At 43.7% G+C, this 24,617-nt stretch overlaps 1 protein-coding gene across 1 annotated transcript; it reads left to right on the top strand.

Moving 5' to 3' along the window:
* The first annotated feature begins 1,022 nt into the window (after positions 1-1,022).
* IRF1 (interferon regulatory factor 1) lies at positions 1,023-16,599 on the top strand. Its single transcript, XM_083181839.1, has 10 exons — positions 1,023-1,155; positions 4,194-4,284; positions 5,670-5,769; positions 6,893-7,069; positions 7,460-7,509; positions 7,608-7,737; positions 8,025-8,150; positions 9,534-9,568; positions 10,099-10,228; positions 13,267-16,599. Exons 2-10 carry the CDS (start codon positions 4,198-4,200, stop codon positions 13,353-13,355), a joined length of 924 nt encoding a protein of 307 aa, XP_083037965.1. The 5' UTR covers positions 1,023-1,155; positions 4,194-4,197; the 3' UTR covers positions 13,356-16,599.
* The last annotated feature ends 8,018 nt before the right edge of the window (positions 16,600-24,617 follow it).

Genomic DNA, 24,617 nt, shown 5'->3' with positions numbered 1-24,617 from the left:
ATCCACCCACATCTTTCGATTGTTGCCGACCATCAAAAGATGTGGAAGGTGCACGTATATGTAAGGTTGCTCTGAGAAACCTTACATATGCGTGCACGCTGGGAAGGAAATGAGCAGGCAGCTGACATCCGATGTTGTCAGCCACCTGCCCTCCGCACCTGGGTCATGGCCTCATCAGCATAAGAACGCAAAGCATTATCATGGGAACGCCGATGAAACGCTGGGCATTCCCATATGCTAATGACCGTGGGTGCACCCTGCGAATGCACATGTGCAGAAATGCGCATGCGCAGTAAAACATTGTCCCCCGTTCGAACACAACCCTGAATAAGGTCTAAGAAGTGATTAAGAAGCTGGCAGAATAAGAAGCCAACTTCACCCTCATGATTATGTAGATCAGTGATTTTCAACCTTTTTACCTTGCGGCACAGTAAATAAGATTTTTAAATTGCCAAGGCACACCATGAGATCCCCACAGGGCAAAACACATTGCCCCCCACAGAAAAAAAAGAAAACTATTGGCCCCCATATAAAAAACAATCACACTGGTCCCCACAGGTAATAAAAATAAAATACACTGGCCCTTACATGAAGAAGAGACCAGTAAATAACAGTTGAACTGGTGGTGGCTGTAAACTGGTTTGGCCATCTCTAGATCTGGGGGCACACTTGGGAACAGCTCAAGGCACACTAGAGTGCCATGGCACAGTGGTTGAAAAACACTGATGTAGATGTATTAATAACTAAACCCATGAGAACCCTGAGAATTCGAGTTGTTGTGATAGTTTCCGGCAGCAGCACACTTCTGTGTACATGACTGCTGCTGCTGCTGCTGCTGCTGTGACACTGCGTGTGAGGGAGGGGCGGGGAGCCGGGACTTCCCCCGGCTGCACAGTGCTATACAACAGCCTGATTTCCCCGAAATGATGCTGCAAGTCAGAGTTGACAGCAGCCAATAGGGGCGCTGTGCTGCTGTCAGGGCGGGCTCACTAAGCATATACCTGGGGATCACCCAACGATTCTGCACACTGTCACTGCCTATGGGGGAAACTTCACTTTGCTAAGTAACTATCTGCAGAGCTAAGTAAGGGATCATCCGGATTATACATCCCTTGTGCACAGCAGCATCTACAGGAGGACTACATAGCCCAGCAGGTACAGCCCTAACTCTCACATAGGACATAACTGTTGTAGCTTAGTGCAGATATATATATATATATATATATATATATATATATATATATATATACACACACATACAGTGCTCATGTATGCATAATGCTGCTGCTGCAGGGAAACATTTTTACATCAAATTATTATTTGTAGTGTTTAGCACAGTGATGGCTAAACTTGAAACTCCAGCTGTTGTTGAACCACACATCCCAGCATTCCCTACTACAGTTTTACTATTTGGCCATGCTAAATCTGATGCTGGGATGGGTTGTTCAACAACAGCTGGAGTGTCAAGCTTAGCCATCACTGGTTTAGCAGGTACCTGCGGTGTAGTGTGTGATAGTACAAGTGCTATAGCTGCTGCTGCTGCCTGGGGAGTGATGTATATTTGTGTAATAGTGTCATGTGTGTGTGTTGTGTTTCATTGTACAGATGTGCTATAGCTGCAGCCTGATAATGTGGATGTATATAATACGTACTGTAGTGTCATGTGTGTATGATGTTGCAGACATTGACTTGTGTGCCACAGCAGCATGTACAAAGCTGCACAAGGAAGTAGTGTTGGGAAAATCAAAGGTAGCAGCATGTGCCGGGCACACACGGCACCATCCATGGTTGGGACCGCATCAATATCGAGGCTTCCTTACTATCCTATGTTGAGCTGAGGAAGAGCTGCAGATGCTCACATGCTTTACAAAGTTTACATCATTCAGGCTATGCAAATCGCGGGGCTGGTTACTTATGAAAAATGCACATTGCGGGGCTGGTTACTTATGAAAAATGCATGTTGCCGAACTGATTACTAACAAATTCATTAGGTTTTTGTTTGTTTTTATGAAAAATTTATACATTATTAGACTGCTCTAGTTCCTTACGCTTTCAAAGGAATGAATGCAAAGTCATTGTTTAGTTAGTGCAACTAGTGACAGAGCTGTCTGGTTCTGCAAAAAGCAGGTCTGGTCTGCAGACAATGGCATATTACATCTGTTTATGCTTCTGCCTTGCTAAGTGAACAGAATAAGACTGACCGGAAAGGAAACCCAAGGAAACACAATGTAAATGCATTTTGGTAGGCGTGAGTGCCTGCACTGGGGATATTAGGACTGGGGCACCACTCATCCTTCCCAGGATGCTGTATAACGGGGGTTCGTTATGCTTATTGACATATTAAAGTGAATTAGACAGATTATTAGGGCTTAGAACTGTTTGTATGTTAGATGGCATTAATGCATTATTCTCTAATTGTTAAAGTAGAGGTAGGCGTAGCATTGCGTGCGATGCAATGAATGCTGTGAGTAGTAACTATAACACATGGCCCTGCATGCAATGGCATCATATTACAAAGAATTTGTATACAGTAGTACTATTAATAGACGAGGCATCTTCTTCCTTGTGCATACAGAAGCAATTGGCCCATGTTTTTGTTTCTTGCAAAGTGATTGCTTAAGCTCACAACAGCCAACTGTGTATTCAGGGTGCTTAGCAGTCATCACAGATATGGGGATGGGTGCCCATACCCCTGCAGAGCTGTCTCTTATGCACAGGTTGCAGGTTCACTATGTATGTTCACTACTATGTATTCTCCTGTTACTGGAGCATGGTAATGCCTACCTTGTATTTAATATTGAGCCTCCAAGCTAGTTACATGGCTCTGATAAAGCACAACATAAAATGAGGAATTGCTTTTCTGCACATTTGGCTTTGTGTTAACAGCACCATCCTCTCTTATCTGGTGACCATCCTGCAAACCAAGCTAAGAAACCTAAATCACCATTAATTGAATCAATAATTTAAATGCACTTTTGTATAGACACATACGGGGGAAAGGGGGGGGGGGGGGGTAATGTTCTAAACAGAACTGTCATACCCCCTTTGACACTAGAGCCTCGACCCGGATTATTGCCACTCCACTCCGGGCCGGGGCTTGGTGTAAATGGGGTAAAAAAGAAAAAGAAAAACCCGAGTGTCCGAACCAGAAAATGCTCAGGGTCAGACACACTTCACTGGAGTCAGGGGATATGTAAATAGGTAACCCGGGTCATCCGACCCTGGGACCCATTTCCACCAATAGGGGAGCCTGTACCGCAGCATCCTGCTGTCAGTCTGGAGGATGGGCAGGGGCCACGTACAGCCACGGCTGCTGTCTGTGGTACTATGCAGACAGCAGCGGCTTCTGGGAGGAGGTGAATGGATGCCTGTGTGTGGCATCCATTCACCTTACAGAACTAAGCTGTCTTCGCAAGGAGGCTGGGGGTGGCCAAGCAGCTTTCCCAGGTGCTGGGATTGCCCCCAGCGTGTCGGTCGACATCGTATGGATCCCAGCTGGCGGGGTTCCCGGCGCTTGGAGATGATGTCATCTCTAAGCACCGACATCACCGCTCCTGGTATAATGCCAGGGGAAGCCGATGTAAAAGGGAACAACTGCCAGGTCGCATCCTGGTTGGAGCTGAGTCCAAAAACCCTGGTGCCACCCGACAGCTCTAGTGTAAAAGTGGTATCACTGTACTCAAAGCTGTCATTATTGTAATGTAAACTTTACAAAGTTGTTGATTAAACTTATTTCTTGTTATCCTATGGGCCTTATTCTGGTTCACTTGCAAAATAAAATTCGCTCTCTAGTGAACAAAATCATGTTCACTGCAGGTGGTGTAGATGTAAAATGTGAGAGTTAAGATTTGGGTGGGGTCTTTACTTCAAACTGATATCTATATTGCAGTGTAAGAATAAAGCAGCCAGTACTTTCCCTGCACAGAAACAAAATAACTACCACAAATCTAATTCTCCCTGCACATGTTAATTCTCTCTCTAGTGGACAAAACCATGTGCACTGCAAGGGGAGGGGGAGGGGGAGCCTGCAGTGCACATGGTTTTGTCCATTACAGAGCGAATTTGCTCTTGCAAATGAACCAGAATCAGGCCCTTGGTGTGTTATGTCTGTTGCATGTCTGGGGTACAAAATCAAAATAAAACATGAGTTTCTAATCAGCATTAACGTATCTTCCTATATTGTGTTTTCACAGCAAAATGCCTGTCACACGTTTAAGGATGAGACCTTGGCTTGAGCAACAGATTGAATCCAACAAAATTCCTGGTCTTTTATGGGTAAACAAGGTAGTGTATCTACTCTGGAATTTCTATAGTGTGTTTATTACATTATACAGTCTAAATTCTTAAGGGGTTCACCAGGGGTTAAAGTGAGGAGGAATGGGGTGGAACTAAGTTCCACCACCTTAAATGGTAGACGGAACTGAGTGGTAGATTTATTAAGCTCGGTGAAGTGATAAACTGTCTGGTTTTTATCACCGGCCAATCCGCTCCTACCTGTCATTCTTCAAACCAAGGCAGTAACTTCACAGGTAGGAGCTCATTGGCCGGTGATAAAAACCAGACAGTTTATCACTTCACTGAGTTTAATAAATCTGCCCCTCAGTTCCACCTCTACCACAACCCTGAACAGTAATTCCAACAGAAAAGCCTGGCACAGCGGCGACTTTTTCTGGCACGTTGTAGGTTGTTCAGGGACATGGAGAGTGGTCTGATGGAATGACAGAGACAAATGTGTATAAGCAGCACAACTGTGGACATTATGTGTATAAGGGGCACTAGCACCCCCTAGTGGGGGGGGGGTCGGTATTAGAGGAAAGGCGTTCCACCACCTCTACAGGACCACTTTAAGCCCTGGTGCTCACACTCTACAGAAATTTTTCACCGATTCTCAACCGATTGGGCGATTAAAAAAAATATTTTTTTACTACATATTGTTTGCAATCGTGAATGAACGCAATCCGATGCGCAATCCCGCGGATCTATAGAGGGATCTTATGCTCTTACCTGCAACATAGATCTTTGGGACTCGGGTCTTCGTACACTTTGGTAATTGGGAGTTAGGGAGCTCAGTTGTTCGGGTGCGTTTGCATGCTGAGGTGCATTTGGGCAAGTTCAGGCACTTATTGATTCGGGTGTTTGGGTGAATTCGCATGCTGAGTAGAGTTTGGGCGCTTAGGTGCATTTGGAAATTCCTGCACTTGGACATGTTTGGCCATATATGTGCACTCAGGTGCATTTGGGTGTTCGGGTGTTCAATTGCATTTGGGTGCGTTCAAATGCTCGGGTATTTGGGCTATTGGGAACACTCGGGCGCGTTCAGATATTCAGGCATGCTCGGGTATTCAGGTACTCAGGCAAGATGGAGTGCTCAGGTATTGGGGCATTTAAGTGTTTGAGTGTTAGGGCTTTCAGGTGATCAACTGGGGGAGCATTGGTTGAGGGGGCAGTTGACAGGGCACACACCTACGTGTGTGGGGGAGCAATGATGGTGCACACTTACATGTCAGTGGCATGCATGGCTACTTCTGGGAGAGCCAGCGTCAGCAGCGCAGTCACCTTTAGACATGCATATTCCTTTTTCCTAAAGGGTTACAGTGCTGGGGTTTTTGTAATTTTACCTGCATTGTAATAAAAGTCATGCTAAGGTTCTTAAATTTTGTTTTTTGCAGGAAGAGATGATATTCCAGATCCCATGGAAGCATGCCGCGCGGCACGGATGGAACATTGACAAGGATGCTTGTCTTTTCCGCAGTTGGGCTGTTCATACAGGTACATGCCAAAGTGTATGTTTGCTTTCCAGAGATAAGAGTGTGAAGTCCTCTATAAAGCCTGTAAAGTGAGCTGACCATAGTGCATTTTTCCTTTACGACTTTTATGATAGAGTCAAATGATAATGTCTTGTTTTCTACCAAACTAGGCAGTGGATATAGTAGTTTATGATCAACAGAAGAACGAACTCATGCAGACTGACTAGATCACTTAGAAATTAAGCATGCATCGCTCCATGTGTATATCCCACAGCAACGGCGATGCACAGTCCCGCACATCACCATCGCCTTTCTAGATTTTGACATGCAGTGAAAGTCTAGTCAGATTGCCAGCGTTTTTTTACCAGAGAACACTGGTCAGCACAGATCGCTCAGTACACATCACTGGTGCATCGCATGTATATCAGCATTGTGCTGAGCGATCTGTGCTTAAGCACATCACTCAGCACAGGGCACCCGTCTCCCTGTGTGCACGGGGCTTAAGAAGCTAGTTGTAAGATTAATATTTGGGATTGTTTGTCGCCTATTGTATTAGCATCTGAGATTTACCGCTGCTAATAGCTTGCAACAGGGATATCCTATTAGCCAAGATGCCGGCGTCTCTTCTGATACACACTGTTATTGGGGATCATTTTTTGCAAGCCTTAATTCATGATAAGCAGCCGCCGGGACCTGCTATAACACATAGGATCAAGAACTTATCCCCGATCTCATGTGTTTTTGCCCAATCCGCACGTCCATTTTCAGGTAATTGGATACCGCGATAAGGACCATCAGTGATTATTTGCATTGGGCACAATAGGATATCCCCTTTATCTTTATTTGCAGTTCTAACATGTCTTATTGCTATAACACTTTGGGCAAGATGTATCAAGCTTCAAGAAGTGATGAAATGGAGAGTGATAAATAACCAGCCAATCAACCCCTAACTGTGATGCCGCCAGCTGGGTTTGAAAAGTGACAGTTGGGAACCGAATGGCTGTTGTTTAGTACTCTCCATTGTATTACCTTTTGAAACATGGTTGACTAGCAATAATGTCTTATTATTATTTTTTCTGCCGTTACATATTGTGTTTTCCTAAATCTTCAAAACGCTTATTTTTGTTTTATTTATTTATTTTCAGGAAAATTTAAACTTGGTGAGAAGGAACCTGACCCCAAGACATGGAAAGCTAATTTCCGCTGTGCCATGAATTCTCTTCCCGATATTAAAGAAGTGAAGGATAAAAGCATATACAAAGGCTCCAGTGCAGTACGGGTGTACCGAATGTTACCAGCTCAAGCAAAGCAAGAGAAAAAGGGTAAACACATATCTTGCCAATAACTAATCAGTGTATAGTTTGAGCTGCTTAAGGCTACTGTTTTTACTGCTAAAAAGTGGACCATACATGGATGTTCTAGTTATAGTAGTTTTACAGGCAGATATGTAATCATATGTACAAAAAGGCGAACACTGCTCAATTTGAGGAATTCAAGTGGTTTGTTCACCAGCGGTCAGTAGACATCGCTCGATGAAGCAATTAGAGTGTTGCTCCATGCTGACATTACTGTTATGATGATCTTTCATTTTGATGGGCTGTTAAAGTAATAATATTGCAGCCCTCCCTCTAGCACCAAAGGGAAGAGAGCTATAGGTACAGGATATAAAGGAAAGCTTGTGTTGTGACCTGAGCTTTGCTTCTCGTTTCCAGAACGCAAGTCCAAGTCTTCAAAAGATACCAAGAACAGAACAAATAATAAGGTACATTGTGTTCAGCATGCACAGAAATGGCATTTGCTACTGACATTACTCAGAATGTATCTGTGGTTAACATGTACCTGCAAATGTCTCTATTGCAGGGGGGTGGTTCCTGTACAGAAGAGGTGGAGGAAGCCGTGAAACACTGTCAGCAACCAGATGACCACAGCGACTACACAGCAAAGCTGTTCTCAACACAGGAAATTGACATTACAAACACAGAAATCATCGGTGAGACTCTATACTATGTTGAATCCTAAATTCTGCTATACAAGCACCAACTGAGCTAAGACAGATAAGTCGTATAGCTGCAGCCTTATTAATACAATATCAATTATATTATGTGAATTATAAGATGAATTACCACCACAGTCAGATTGTTTTACAGAGAGGAGATAATACCAGTAACAGATAATATGTAAAAGCTCAGACAGTTACATTTGGTATGCAGCTGAATGCAATGGGCACAATACAGAGAGGATAACTCTATCTAAGTATAATGTCATTACTTGTTGCAGCATCCATGAGTGAGGGTGATGTCACCAGCAGTTTATCAGATTGGGATGCAGTGGACATGCCCATGCCCGACAGCACAAGCGATATGTACCCTTTTCAAGTGTCCCCTATGGCTTCGGGCTCTGAAGGTAACGCCTACTGCTTCTGATTAGTATTCAACTTGCCATAATAATAATAATAATAATAAAAGCAGTATTACACTTTGGAATCTTACATGGCTGTGAAATTCGAATAGATATAAGGCCCATTTATCAAGAATCACACTTGCCATGCGATCTGGGCGTGATTGCAGGATGCGATTGTTACAGCGTGTTACGCGATCTGGGCACAATTGCAGGATATGATTGGTACATCGGGTTACACGATCTGGGCGCAATTGCAGGATACGATTGGTAAAGTGGGTTATGTGATCTTGGCGCAATTGCAGGATACACATGTTACACCGGGTTCTGCGATCTACGCGCAGTTGCAGGATATACTGTAATTCAGTAATACATTTGTGTAACACTCAATATTTGCAGTTACTCCTGAAAACAGGTGTTTTCCTGGGAATAAGCTGCAAATATCTAAAGATAAATGGGCCCCTTCCAGGTCTTCCACCTGGTGTCGGTAGCAATGCTGCACATATGATATGTGACTAATCTGCGCCATAAAAGGAAGTAAATGTTGTCCTTAAGCAGTGGTGTCAAACTCATGGTCCTCCAGCTGTTGTGGAACTACACGCATGCCCTACCACAGATTTTATCCAATGGATTGCTATGTGCTGTGGCAGGGCATGCTGGGACGTGTAGTTCCACAACAGCTGGGGGGCCATGACTTTGACACCACTGTCCTTAAGGCACAATAATAGTCCCTGACTGAGCAAAGACTAATTATGCCACCTGTACCCAAGCTTGTTTAGCCTTAAATCCTGGACTGTAGGTGCCTTCAGGGCTTAGGGCAGGGCTGGGCAACACCGGCCCTCCAGAAGTTAGTGAACTACACATCCCAGGATGCTTTGCATTCCTTTTGCTATGTGGCCATGCTGAAACTGATGCAAGGCATGCTGGGATGTGTAGTTCATCAACATCTGGAGGGCCGGTGTTGCCCAGCCCTGGCTAAGGGCCTTATTCTAGTTCACTCTTTCTGACAAAATCCTTCTTAGATGGACAAAGCCATGTGCACTGCAGGTGGGGCAGATGTAACTTGTGCAGAGAGAATTAGATTTGGGTGGGGTTTTACTTCAGAGGGAGATCTATATTGCAGTGTAAAAATAAAGCAGCCATTATTTACCCTGCACAGAAACAAAATAACTCACCCAAATCTAATTCTCTCTTCACATATTACAGCTGCCCCCCTGCAGTGCACATGGTTTTGTCCATCTAAGAAGGATTTTGTCAGAAAGAGTGAACTAGAATAAGGCCCTTAATCTGGGGATCTCTGTGGGAAAATGCAGTCATTTATTCTTCTTTGGTTTTCTAAAAGGCAGCAATTCTCTCATAATATAATGTCATATTTTTTTTTTCTAACAGAGGATGAGGAACCCATGAACAATGATATTTTAAAGGTAAGAGACAATGACATTATTATCTATAACTACAGCACCACAAATTATACAGCACTGCACAGAGATAATATTGTCATTCTCTTCACACCCTGCCCCTATGGAGTTTATATTGTCAATACTCTAAAACACATACAGTCACTAGGATTCATTTAGTACAGTATGTGATAGTTTTCGGAATGTGGGAGGAAGACAGAATATTCTAGAGAAACCCAAGAAATAGACAAGCTACACATAGTTTGTCTGCTTGGAAAACTCAGAGAGCCAAATGCACTAAGCTTCAAAAAGTGATAAAATGGTGAGTGATAAACAACCAACCAATCAGCTCTTAACTGCCATGTCACTGAAAATGTTAGCCGGAGCTGATTGGTTGGTTGTATATCACTTTTTGAAGCTTAGTACATCTGGCCCATAACCCGAGTGCATGCTTCCCAATATTAGCCTTTGTCTTATAGTAAAGTCTGTGCAGCCTGTGTCTGTGTATTGTATATGCCTCATTGGCACAATGTCTTATGTAACTTGTTTTCTCACAGATGTTGGAACCAATTACAGAATGGCAACAGATAAATGTAGATGGAAAAGGATATTACACCAATGAATCTGCAACACCTAGTATTTTCCTACAGGACATTAGCTCCATACTTGATGACATGAGCAAGTCAGGTAATGTCACTTAAGTTTACTTTTACATTATTTAAATGAAGTTTTTGGTTCAGGAATGAATCTGTACTGCTTACATATATTTAGATTATATTTAGATTCCATTTGGGCTGCATTATTTGGATTAAATCCTGATTCCATAATCTGCCTATACAGGAAATGCTCTCCTTCTATGGGGCAATACGGATGGTGTAATGGTTAGCATTACTGCCTCACAGTACTGAGGTCATGGGTTTGATACCCACTATGGCCCTAACTGTGTTGAGTTTGTATATTCTCCTCGCACTTGCGTGGGTTTCCTCTGGGTACTCCGGTTTCCTCCCACAATCCAAAAATATACTGGTATTATATTTGGCTCCCAACATAATTAACCCTAGAATGAATGTGTGTGCGTGTAAATGTGGTAGGGAATATAGATTGTAAGCTCCACTGGGGTAGGGACTGATGTGCATGTTCAAACAAATGCTCTCCTCCTGCATTTGCAACAGTCAGTTGAGTTTTTAATGGCTGTTGTAGAGCTGGGAGCAATAGAGGAGGTAATTTACACCTTCGCAAACCATGTTGCACTGGGCGACCGGGGGGGGGGCAGTTTTTACATTTGAAGAGAGATTTAGAATTTATCAGATCAGTGGTTCTTTATCTCGGTCCTCAGTCATGGTTTCTGGGTCACCTGACAAGTGCACAGGATATCACCAGTTGTCACATTTTAAAAATCCTCAGGTGATCTGGAAGATATGAACTGTGTGGGGTCCTGAGGACTGAGTTGGAGACCTTGGACCTTATTCTGGTTCATGCACACCCATGCGAATTTGCACGGATGCGCAATGTTTCTTAACTGCGTATGTGCATTTGTGTGCATGTGCTTTGTGTGAGCGGCCACGGCAAACAGATTGCTCGCCGGGCACTCGCACACAAGACTGTGGGCATGGGGACGCGTGCCAGGGAATGCAGCCATAGTAAGGTTAAACGTTTCATAAGTGTTCCCATGGTGATCATCCAGTGACTCAAGTGCCGAGGGCGAGCAGCTGACATCACTGGATGTCAGCTGCCCGCCATGTTCACCACAAGAACACACGCAAAGCTCAGACACCTCAGAGTGTCTTAGTTCTGCGTGTACCCACCACATCATTCGGCGACCATCAAATGATGTGGGTGTCGCCCCATAGGCTGAGAATGCAAAACATCCATTCGCATCTGTGCGGGGATCATGGCGTGCGAGGGTGTGGGGGCGGCACTGTGGGTGGAGGGCAACCTTAACTTCGCAGTACTGCGTGTCAAGTAGAATAACCCCCCTTGTGTACTATATCAACTCTAGTTTGCAGTGTAAAAACAAAGCTGTCCAGCATTTCTGAGCTGCATAAAAGAAGCAGTCAGTATTTACCATGCTTGCAAAAAAATGAAATATTGTTGCACCCTTTAAATTGTAATATAGCTAAAATACTGTAGATGCAGTGGGTGCAGATACTATTCCCCTTGCACCTAGTTGCTAAAACTCGTTGGATGATTTTATCTCTTAGCAGTGCTGCTGCGCTGTAGCCACATCTGCTCTCCGAGCCGGCTTCCTCTTTCCGGAGTCCTCCTCCCAGCATCATTGAGGAACTGGCCGGGAGAGAACATGGGACTGCAGCGTAGCAGCATCGATGGACTGTGCTGATCTGCTGTGGGTCCACTGGGAAAGGGAGGAGCTCTGTGCAGTCTTCTATGGCTAGTGAGGGGTAATAGAGATGCTTTCATGGGGCCTTCATTGATATAGCTACGCCCCTGGCTGAGCACTAGGGCTATTCAATGCAGATTTGTTGCAGCTTTTGGGAAAACATTTGTGTTTAGACATCAGACAAAATGATACATTTTGGATCCATTGTGATCTTATGTGATCTGGTGCAGTACTAGGGGTATTTTTGTTTACATAATATCGGTTTTAAAACTAGATTCAAAGGGCAATAGTTGTACACGCACAATAAGCCTGATTTTGTGTGTATTACTGTTACCATTTTTAATATATCTTTGAAAAAAAACATCTTTAGTAAATATTAATTTCTGTAGTGCAATGCCTGTATTCATTATCTTTATACAAATGTAAGCTGAAAAAGTAACACAAAAAATTAACAGACTGGTGTTTATATTGGCTTAAGGAACAAATCAGTTTGAAGTTGGCAAAAAAAATAATTTTAAATGTAGCAGAATAGATGGGCAAAGAGGTTTTTATCTGGGTCAAAGTCTATGTTTCTATTACCCCTTTCACACCGCAGAAATATCCTGGGTGGACTCCGGCTTTTTGGCCAGTCCACCCGGGTGACCGTGCCGTGTGAAAGGGCCATTTTCAATTCCCCTGGTCCAGCAACCCCTGGTCCAGCAACCCCCCTTGCACTACTATGGAGGATGCAGCAGCATCAGTGCTGCCTCTTCCCCTACCCCGCATGATGTGCCGCTGCTCCACCCCACCCCCTCCTGACGTCAGCATCCGGCAATATGCTGGGTGCTGACAGGGCATGATTTATTGCAAATGCTGGGTCGCTCACGGGCAGGAACCGGGTCAAAACCCCAGGCGACCCAGCATTTGCAATGTGAAAGAGGTATAAGTTACATACTCACTGTCACTATGACACTACTATTTTAGGGTGGATTCATTAGCCTTGATACTTACTGCGAGCATGAGCTTTGGACTTATGTCCGGAGCTAAACAATTAAAAATCCTTTCTGATTTTGGTAAGTTCTTTACCCATAGATTCTGTGTTAAGTGCCCGAAGCTATGGGTTAACACATGTGCAGTGGCTGTGATAAGGGCAGTGTGCCCTACATACTGTGGATTTCTGTTTGAACACCAGGAGGTTGCCACCAGAAATATCTGTCAAGTGCACCCTGCGGGATTTTTATGGGATGTATTATACTATAGCCCAGGGACTGCTAATAGCCTGTAGTAAATCCAGCCCATAATGTGACTTTCCACAAGGAATTGAATTAGGCTTCAGTTGGAAAGTTATTGTTATTATTTTGTTAATGGATAAACAAATATAAACCATTCTCCTTTTCTGCAATTCTAGGTGACATTGAATTCCGAGTCACTACAGACATGAGACCTGTGATTGAGTCCAGTTGGCACGAAATGCAACCTATTTCCTGTACATTATGAGTGTTCTAAGAGTCATATCTAAGACTGTTGCTTGTATGAGATGCACTTACTTTGAACGGGGCTTGTTTCTTCACATAAAATGGATCATGTGACAAGATGCAGGGCCTGCTTCTGTAATGCAAATGGAGATATTCAGCAGTAAAAAACAGATGCCCCTCCTTTGCCAAAACACACTTCCAGTGGAAACTGGTTGTATTAAACTTGGATTTAAAGGTGAAGCTGGATAGACTCTCATCCGTGTTTGCATAGGAAGCAATCAAAATCAAAGAACGAACTGAGCTTAGTTTGGACATGTGAAGTGGAAATATGCAATTGAATAACATTTCTTCATATTATTCTTGACAAGAACTAGTAATAGTACTGAGATTTTATTTCAGTGGTGGACTAAAGTGGACCCTTGTTGTTTAATAGTCAATGACTGCAGTGTGACCATTGTGGAAATTCTCCTCTCATTGTTTGTGTTTGTTTCTCCATTCATAGCTATGCAAGCTTATTCAGTAAAGATTTAGTCACAACATCCGTAGTCATAGAGGGGTACCCTATTAGCAGGTGTATTGTATTGCTGCTAATAGCTACGCCAGGTGTATCCAATTAGCCCAGATGCGGTGTGCTCACTCCCCTCATGGAGATTATTTACAGTAATCAGCGATAAACCGCCATCGGAGCCGCAATAATATATGTGAGTGGGGAGTTATCCAGATCTCCTGCGTTGCTGCACGATTGCAGGTACTTTTTCACCAGATAAAAACAGCCTCTAACTGGATACTGCAATAATGGCCATTTGTCATAAATAACAATAACTTTGGTTTGCATCTAATTGGATTCCCCACATAGAGAGGTAAAATGTATGCGGTGAAGATATAATCACAATTTCATAATGACAATCTAAATTTAGAAGTATAAACAATAACACATACTTGTTCAAATGTCCTTATAGAGAAGTAAAGTTTGTTTTGACTTAATCAGTTCTTAAGATTCATTTTATATGACAGTTGCCATGTAATATATGGATCATCCAGTGGCAGCCATTGTTTTGTTTTTATAGAAGACCTTGTACTCTCTCTCATACGCCGCTAATGTTTAGTGTAAGCTGATCGCTATAAAGAACATTCGGTACTTATGTATTATCTGGACTCCCATGTTAAATGCACCCCATTTTTTCATACCCCTACTATCCAACTACGCATGGAGTTGATTTTATATAGTGTGGCGAGCGCAGCGAGCCACCGTGCCCGAAGCGTGGTGAGCGCAGCGAGCCCCGCGAGGGGACGCGGTCTCATAAGAAAAACGGGAGTCCAGATATTACATAAGTACCGAACATTCTTTGCATTTTCAAATGAAGCCCTTCAGTTTGCGCAGTAGTTATATACAAAGTTAAATATAGACAGTCTACCTTGACAGAGCAGTTCCTTTAGTTCTAGATTTTATCATTAAATATTTCACATTATTTTATAGTGGGGTTAAAATGTTCATTTATAGAAATGGCTTATTGGAGGAGTTGAGTATAGTTTGCCCTGTTATGGTGATATACAGTAAGTGTATGAGAAACAGACAAGCCACATGTACTATTACTAATGAATCCTCAATAATGGACAGAATGCACCACTAGAACAACAAGTTAAATATATATTTAATAAATCTGTAATTATTCATTGCAGTTATTAAGCCTAATTGTAGTAATGCAAATGTCTATTTTTGACTGGATGAACATAATAGATAACATATTATTAACATACTAACACCAAACAAAAGAACACCACTGCTACAATAACAATAGTTGTTAGCTGTGTCATTATGATGGCAGATCAACAAAGAGAATGTATCCATAATACCCCTTTCACATCGCACTTTTAAAACGGTATATTGCCGTTTTTTTCCCTTTTTAAAACGTTTAAGGGTGCACTGTGAATGCACCACAGGCAATTTACCGTTTTAAATTAACTGGCATTTCGAACCGTGTAAAAAGCAGAGTCCTACACGGTTCCTTGCCGTTTTTTGTGCAATGTGAATGTGTACAGTTTGTCTGAAACGGTATTTCAGGCAAACAGCACAAGCACAAGCACAATCCCACTGCTATACAATAGGTGCGCGCCAGTGGTGTCCAGGTGTGCACCACTGGCGCAGCACCTCTACGGGACACCCCCGTGACCACCTTCTGTCCCCCCAGTCATTGTCCCCCCCCCCCTGTACCTGTGCTCCGGCGATCGGTACGCCGGAGCTTCTCTGACCCGCCCGCCAGCCAGCCCAGCCCGTCCGACAGCCTGTCACTCATACCTCATACCTGTCACTGGGTCACCTTACCATGGTGCTAGCCCCCGCTACATACGCCATATATACACCGTATATCACATGAATCTGATTCTGCACTCACCCGATGAATCTGCAGCCGGGATCTCTGTGCGCTGGGACTGCTGCTGAGTCAGCATGCTGCGGGGCTCAGTGTCCTGCTACTTGGCAGCAAAGGGGGACTCGGAGTCCTTCCGAGCAGCGAACATCCCCCAGCCTGCCGCCGACGTCAACTGCTAAATATGACAGGCGCCGCGGCTTAGGCAGGGGGGACTCGGGGAGAGAGGCAGCAAGGAAGCTCCGGCGTACTAACGCCGGAGCGGAGGCGAGGGGGGCGGGCTGCTTCTGGCTTTCTGTGGTGGGTTTTGCTGGGGCAGGATAAACCTGCCCTGGTAGGTTTGTCCTGCCCCAGTAAAACCCACCACTCAAGGGGTTAAAGGACGCCTGTACCCCAAATTCTTAGCACAGGCAAAAGGCACACATAGCACTTGAAACGTGTTCTGGATGAAACGTTTCAAGTGCTATGTGAATGACACGTAACCGGTATTTAAAACGGTAATCTGGGTCACTGTTAAGGCTCTGACCCGTTTTAATTACCGTTTTAAAATACCGGTTATTAAACCGTGTCTGCGATGTGAAAGGGGTATCAGGTAACCTAGACCAGATTTGCACAACCTGTGGTTCTGATCCCGAAGCTGAGCCACACAATCTACTTTTTGAATAGCCTGATTGTTATGTACTAAATTCTATTTGGAATGTGACAGCCTGGAACCTAGGGTCAGGGGGTTCCAGCTATAATGTAAGTTGAGCACCACCACTGAGCTAAACATTAAAATGTTGTTGATATGTACATATTTGAATATATTTTGTCATATAAAATACACAAATGTTTGTGTTTGTAAATATTTTTTCTTTTTTTAGGAAAACAGTTGTGTTGAAATAAAATGTTTGCACACAATATAAATATTCTGTTTTTTATGCTTCGATAAGAAAAAACATATACAGTATACATAATGTATATGCCGTGCTGGCTACCTACATATGTTGTGGTATTATATCAAGCAGTTGATACATGAGCACAGATGACAACCATTTATCATATAATATATATTCTGCAAATATTAAGTATGAATGAATCTCCGATCCCAGCTGCGATTCCTCCTGCTCTGTCAGTCGCCGCATCCCCCATAGGTTTTTCTGAGGGATGCAGTACTGCCCAATGTATTAACATTAGGCAGCATCGCAGTGGGTCCCTGGGCTACCGTCATTGTAGCCTATGGGCTAAAGACTGCACTGCCAGTGGGGCAGCGGGGTTGGCCTGGGGTCAACGCCAACTGCATATGTGCAGACCCCCGACACAGGGCGAAGCAGAGTGCAGGGACGTGCTCCTTGCATCTGCAGGATGCCAATAATAAATGGGCCCCTGTCTGTGATGTTAGAATTATTAAGCTGAGCAGGCAAATCTTGGCCAATGTGTGTGTGACACTGAGGGATAAATTAACTAAAGCTTCCAAAAATGAAAAGATAGGATGTTGCACATAACACATAATGTCTATCTATTTCTAGGGTGCAATAGAGAAATGATAGATCGACTCTGCATGTTTGCTTTTGGCAACATCACCTCTTTTTATTATTAGAAGCTTCAGTAAATTCACCTCCATCTGTTTCACAGGACTAGTGAAAAGCTACAGGATCAGTCCCTATGGGTTGGCTATAATAAAGACTTAAATGCCACCATAGTAAATTTTCAATAGAGTGATCTTTACTGTATCTATATATATTATGCACCAATAAATATACTTGTGCATAGAAAATGGGTAGCACCAAAATGACTGCCTTACAATTAATTTAATATTATTATATCAGGTGTCTCGATTGAAGCTGCACAAATTATGTTGCAACATTTTTTTTCCAATTGGGAGATTTATTAAAGCCTGGAGAGAGATAAAGAACCAGCTAATCCGCTTCCACCTGACATTTTACAGGCTAAGTTTGAGCTGATTGGTTGGTACTTTATTTCTAACAAATATTCAAACACCCCCTTAGAATTCTAACTTTGTATTGTGTAGTCTAACTACAGAAATAATGTATTTATTAGTGTTCTTTGGGTCTCAAAGCCTAGGAAAATGAAATACTAGGAATGAATAGTGATGAGTTAAAGTGCAACGGAATCTGCTGCGCTATATAAGAAACTAAATAAATAAATAAATAAATGAGTGCAGCTATTCAATCCACTAGAAAGGTGACAAGGGCAAAGTAAGACACATGGTTCATTAAAAAGTATGCAATTGGGGTAAAAAGGTAAAAACTGAGGTCCTACATTATAGTATAGTGATTAACTCTAAGAACACTTCAGATTCATTAAAGCATAAATGCAAGTAACTGTGTCTGGAACACACCATGTTGCTATGCTTTTATATTGTTTCTGTGCAGGGTAAATACTGGCTGCTTTATTTTTACACTGCAATTTAGATTTCAGTTGGAACACACCCCACCCAAATCGAAATCCCTGCACATGTAACACCTGCCCCACTGGCAGGGCTTTGCTTTTTTGCTTTGTCTGCAAATCTGAATAAGGCCCTTAGTACAGTATTAGCAAATTAATAATCCAGAATGGAGTACAGTAAATTTTAATCATGATATGTTAGTGGAGTGTCATTGTTTCAGTGACCACACACCAAAAAGGTCTGCCATTGCTAGCTAATTCCATTTTTATTATTACGGCATTCTTGTCTATTTCCTATAGGCACATGGTATAGTGACATGAATAGTGACCAACCACTTGTGAGGTCTTGGAGTCATCCTGGACTCCTCCCTCTCCTTCCACACATTCAGCACAAATCTGCTGCTTTCATCTCAAAATGATTTCCTGGATCAAACTCCTTTCTTACCCAGGATGCTACTAATGGTGCCCATACACTTATGCAATCAGATGCGATGCGACATCCCATCGCATCTGATCGCATCAAGTGCAGCATGCCATCTGCGATGGACATCGGGTGCTGGAAGAGGGGTGGCGTGGCGGCTGTGTAGCGGGGACCGGAGCGGTGGAGCTTTCAGGCGGCGGGACGCGGCAGCAGATGACTTTGAAACACTGGATGGCCCTCTGATTGGCTAAGGCTACTGAGAGAAAGCTCACATTGAGGCGGCCGTTGTTTGGCTGAGAGAGCTCTCTAAGCGGCCTCAGCCAATCAGAGGGCTGCCCAGTGTTTTAAAGTCATCTGCTGCCGCTGCTGAGTCCCGTCGGTCCCCAGAGCTCCGGTCTCCTGCTCCACAGCCGCCAGTGCTCAGGTACCCACTCCCCGCCAGCACTCCAGTCCCGCTCCTCCTCCACCGCCAGCTCTGGTCCCCACCCCGGCCCCGTTCCCCGAACCCGGTGCGGATTGCATTTGAGCAAATATTATGTGCAGCACTTAATATTTATCAATGCGACATTCGACGGCGTGCCTGCACATCGCGACGAATGTCAGCTTAAAAATGTATGGGCATATGTATGGGCAGCATAGAACCCTTATCCACCCTATCCACTATTTGGTCATCTCCAGACTAGACGACTGTAAGCTCCTCCTTTGTGGCATTCCTGACAAACACCTCTCTCCACTATAATCTATCCTCAATGCTGCAGCCCAGTTCATCTTCCTCACCAAATGCACTTAAACCTCCCCTCTTCTACAAGCCCTCCATTGGCTCCCCTTCCCTTTCAGAATCCAATTCAAGATTCTCACACTTACAAAGCTCTCACCCACTCCTCTCCTATGTACATCTCTGACCTCAGCTCCCTTTAATGCTACTGCTGTCCTCTTTGCTCCAATACTTTATGCTACCCCTACTGATTACTTCCACTACCTCTGAGACTTTTCTGCCAATCGTATACTTGTTTCATTGTCGTCTCTATGTTTCTGTACGCTATACATGTCCTCTATTGTATTTGTCAGGACTCGGGTCTCTGGTGTTCCCGGCTGTGGCAGCAGTGGGCCAGTGGTGGATGCTGGGAACTGGAACACTGGGGGTTAGAGGCAAGGACAGTTCATATGAGGACTGGAACTGAGGGCACAGCTAGGTGGGGGAGTTGACAAGACTCTGGTCAGAGGCACAGAGTCGAACACCACCGACAGTTTTCACCAGGGACACAGCTAACTGGCCAGTCACAGGAGATGGACGGTGACTAGTGGCAGTGAGCTTGGTGCTTGGAACTGAGGGACTTGGAACTTGGTCTGCGTTGGCCTGGGAGGCCGGAAAGATGAATTGGGTTCTGTGAGTCTCTTGTGGCGCCATATAAATAAAGGATAATGATATTAATTATAATGAATTTTAGAAGACTTATTGAAATAAAATGGAATGCTACTTTTGCAGTATTCATTGTTAGAATTAGGAGACCTCTACAGTTATATAAATGTGTATGTTCACCTTCATGCAATCTTTAATTCTTGATGTATATACTGTATATGTATGTACCCCTTATGCAGCCATTACTAAATACATTGCTCTGTTGCGCAGTAAGTTATTTTTGTCATAATTGTTTTCAGGGCCTTAATTAAATTTTATAAAATATGAAATAAATACAGACTAATATTTAGCAATGATTACAGGAGGGTATACAGGAGGGTATAAACAAACTAAGGTAGAAAAAGGGTATCGGCAATGGCAGGTCAGTGATGGCTAACCTTTACACTCCAGCTGTTGTTGAACTACACATCCCAGCATGTCGACCCATTACCCAGCATTTCGACCCATTACCACAGCACTGTCGACCCATTATACCAGAACCAAAAAAAAAAGGATAACTCCTAAGACTAAGGGGGAAATTTACTAAGACGTGAGTTGTATTTCACATGGGATATTCAAGAGTATAAGCAGCAGCAGCTCATTAGGAATGTATCAGCTGTTAAATTGCAGAAGAGAGGAACTGGGACTGGTTTAGTAATACTGAAAAATCACTTCTTAGAAAAACTTCCCCTGGATTAAGAAACATTTCATGCTGCGTGACTGCAACTTGTGTGGTTTGCTCCCAACAGTATCAGAAAACCAAAAGATGACACACAGTAGAAAAAAAAAAAAAAAACAGAAAGAATGCAACAAACTATATGAAAAGTCCACATGGCAATGAATAAATGTTTAAAAATCCCTTTCTGATTATTTGTCATAACCAAATAAGCATGATACTGGTTGGGGGAACAATATCATTACAGCTGAATAGGAATTAGCTGATGTGCATAACAATTATCTTGTGGATGAAAACATATCAGTTATACTATTGAGCTCTTTGCAGCAGTAATAGTCCCCACTTTGAGCTGAAAGCAGCTCAGATGACTAGTTTGAGCGGCTTTCTGCTCAAAAGCCACCCAGTGTATATGGGGCAGCGGTGAGCGCTGATGGGTGCTCCTGCATCATCGCTGGCCTGGCCACTCATCTGCTGGTATTACCAGCAGATGAGCGGCTGAGTGGACGGCTTTCCATAGCGCCCTGCTGCATACCTCCCAACTTCTGTGCTTATGAAATAGGGACACTAAGGGGGCGGGGTGTATGCAAATGAGGGTGCGGCTTATGCTAATTAACCGTGCCCTCATTTTCATACGCATGCGCACAGCGTCTATTCTATTAGATTGGGGGGTCTCCCAACTGCCACCCCCCGCAGCGGGACAAAGCCTGCCGCGGGTGGGACAGCGGGACAGGACCCGAAAATCGGGACTGTTCCGCTGTAATCGTGACAGTTGGGAGGTATGCTGCTGTGGAAATTCGTCCATACCTTAAGCCTTATGGGTGGAAGATCTGTCTGAGGAAGTCATGGGATGTGTTCAAACGGTTATTGTCATTAAGAAAATGCCTGAAAATTGTGCAATTCAATTGTAAAAGCCAGCGGTGGCTCCTACCTATGTTGAGTAGGGGGGCTACCTTTGCCATGCTGCCTGGTGCGCCGAAGGGGGAAAGCCTCTGCTGTCGCCATCGCTGGCCAGATCCCGGCACCTGCATAATAGGAAGTTAATGCCAGTCAGAGAGAAGCTTGTACATAGAATGGGTCTTATGCTTGCACAGACTCCCAAATATTGTATTTTGTGCGCAAACCATCAGTTTTCCATACAAATATGAATTAGGCCCATGGAGAGAAGGAAGCATAGGAGGGACACAGGGGTTTATTCTAGTTCATTCTTTCTGACAAAATCCTTCTTAGATGGACAAAACCATGTGCACTGCAGGGGGGCAGATGTAACATGTGCAGAGAGAATTAGATTTGGGTGAGTTATTTTGTTTCTGTGCAGGGAAAATACTGACTGCATGATTTTACACTTCAATATAGATCTCACTTTGAAGAAAAACCCCACCCAAATCTAATTCTCTCTGCACAAGTTACATCTGCCCCACCCGCAGTGCACATGGTTTTGTCCATCTAAGAAGGATTTTGTCAGAAAGAATGGACTAGAATAACCCCCACAATGCATAAGGACATAGGTATGATGCTAATACAAAGTACTATGGGCAGTATTCAATGAGAAAAATTCTCCGTGCTTTATGGAGAATTTGTGCTATTTTCGCGTTGGACGGAAAATTTTGGTCTCAAAAAGTGAACCACCCTATTCAATGTGATATTTTCGCCGTCTTTCTAAGTGATTTTCGCTGTGTCTCTCCGTGTAGCAATTCTCCATCTTTTTATGGAGAAGTGGAATGTGAAATTTTGGTGTAAAAAAATCAGGAATTTTATTCTGTGAAGGGGCATGCTATTTTTATTCATGTGCTTATAGCACATGAATATATATTTAATTAAAAAACATTTTTTTTTTTACACATAACAGCCAGCAGGGGGCCGGAGCCGAGAGCCGCTCATTAGATATTCATATATTCACTGCACCTGATCATTACATATGCATGATCGGGAGCAGTGAATATACCCGGTCCCCTGCTGGCTCTGGGGGGGGGGGGGGGGGCAGCCTGTGCTGCCTGGGTCCTGGGGAGCCCACCTCCCCCCCACATACATTCTGGGGCAGGCAGGGAGACTTCAATCTCGCTGCCTGCCACGTCCCACGGCTCCCTGCAGGGGACGCTCGTCCGCTGCAGGGGTTAAGATTCGCCGCGAGGGGCAATGAGCCACTGCGACATTGAATAGTGTATAAAGACCCGTGACGGAGAATCTCCGTAAAAACACAGCGAGTGCATGGCGAGAGAAAAAACCTCTCGCCATGCACGGAGAAAATTCTCATTGAATACTGCCCTATGACTTGGCTTAATTTCTATTTCTGATAAATTCCAACTTGCTCTTCCAATCAAGCCTGGCAAAATCATATGTAGACAGCACATCCGCATTCATCACGCTGATAAGCTCTATAGATGTAACACATCTGCTGCTTTTCAGCTTTGGCAGTGGATCACATGACTGAAACCACAGATTTGTTGACAAAGCTGAACCGACTGAGAGCAACATATAAGTTTCCCAAATCATGTAATATAAGTTCCCAAGCCACCTCTTATTAACATCTTATAGCTGCAAGTAAGAATTGGAAGCAGGCCCTTGGTGCCCAGGAATAAGGCCACCATATCGCATACTATAGTGCCCACATCATTACCGCCAAGGTTAACACTTAAATTCTGCAGTTATCTGCTTGGCTGACTTAACTTTACAGCCTCAGGTTGACATTGCTGTTTTCACAATATATATTTAGTCAATTCTGTAATTCTGTAAGCATCTATACAGTGCTACACGGTCAACAGTAAGGAACAACTATTGAAAAATGGAATTTGCTGTAACAAAGGGGCCAGATAATGCCTGAAAGTAGCCAGTAAAGGTGCCCATACACAGTGAGATTTTTCCCATGCGTTTTGAACTATATCGCATCGGATCGTATGCGATTTGCGTGCAATGCGATTAGAAGACAGTACAAAGAGTATGTGCAGCACATACTTTTTGTACTGTGCGATGAGATTCCAGTGGGAGCACGCATCGCATGGTGCAATCGCACTGTGTATGGGCACCTTAACTTTCAGCCTCTTATTCTAACCTCCATTGTGTGAACTAGCCTTATACCTCACTTGGGGTAAGTTCTAATATACTAGGTAGGATTACATTAAGCTCTGTATGAAGCATTGTATCAAATAACCACAATTCTCATCTCAATTACTTAGCTAAAAACATAGGATCATTAAAAACATTAGATTGACGGTAAGGACCAAACCAGACCAGTTTGTCTCTGGGTATATTTAATGGGGCCTACACACAGAGCAACTGTGCTGAGCGATCTGAGTGGCGGTCAGATCGCTCAGCAAACAGCACTGCACAGCGATGTGTCAATGATGTGTGCTGAGCGACCAGTGTTCTGACTGGCGATCTGACTAGATTTCTATCTATGATGCTCTCTGGGAAGAAGCAGTGGAAAAGTCCTGAATCAAGCCGCCTTCAGGAAAACAGGCATAACACTACACCATCACAGGGCTGCTGTTACAACTACATTTGTAGACCTGAGAGTTTTGTCTGTAATGTGATAGCATCCAAGATTGAATTGCAAACAAAGCATCTTTGTAAATTCTCACATCAAGATAAGTCATTTTTTAAATTTGTGGCCATTACTGTCTCCAGCCTTGATGTAGTAAATCAGGAAACCGTTTCCCCTCCAGCTGTTGTTGTGACAATGCTGCTCCAGAGCTCACATGCGGAGGTGTAGACGCAGCTCCATAACCAAGTTTGACAGCTTACACCTGGAGGAGTTTCAGTTTACATTGAAGATGAAATTTGTGCACCGGACCATGGGACTCATTAGATACTCCGTGAATGTGACATTTTCAATGTTAAGGTACAGTATGTAGAGATTGAAGCAGCAGAGGCCCGCATGCAAGCTGCAATTAGGCCCCTCCTCTCCAGCAGTGCAGTAGAACCTGGCATTGTGCATGCGCCGGTTTCTGGGAACATGACACAACTTGGAGACACCTCGACTGGACATGAGTGAACCATCAGTATAGACCTGATTCTGAGGCATGAGCAAAGCAAAACAT

Source organism: Crinia signifera, chromosome 4, assembly GCF_055691185.1.
Source record: "Crinia signifera chromosome 4, ASM5569118v1, whole genome shotgun sequence".
NCBI lineage: Eukaryota > Metazoa > Chordata > Amphibia > Anura > Myobatrachidae > Crinia > Crinia signifera.
Note: the sequence above shows the minus strand (reverse complement) of the source record. Positions and strands in the feature narration are given on the sequence as shown.

Excerpts from the sequence above, each read along its gene's own strand:
- IRF1 (XM_083181839.1), top strand. The coding sequence starts at position 4,198 with ATGCCTGTCACACGTTTAAGGATGAGACCTTGGCTTGAGCAACAGATT. Across the intron at positions 8,151-9,533 it reads TATGGCTTCGGGCTCTGAAG|AGGATGAGGAACCCATGAAC; the intron begins GTAACGCCTACT and ends TTTTTCTAACAG. Across the intron at positions 9,569-10,098 it reads TGAACAATGATATTTTAAAG|ATGTTGGAACCAATTACAGA; the intron begins GTAAGAGACAAT and ends GTTTTCTCACAG.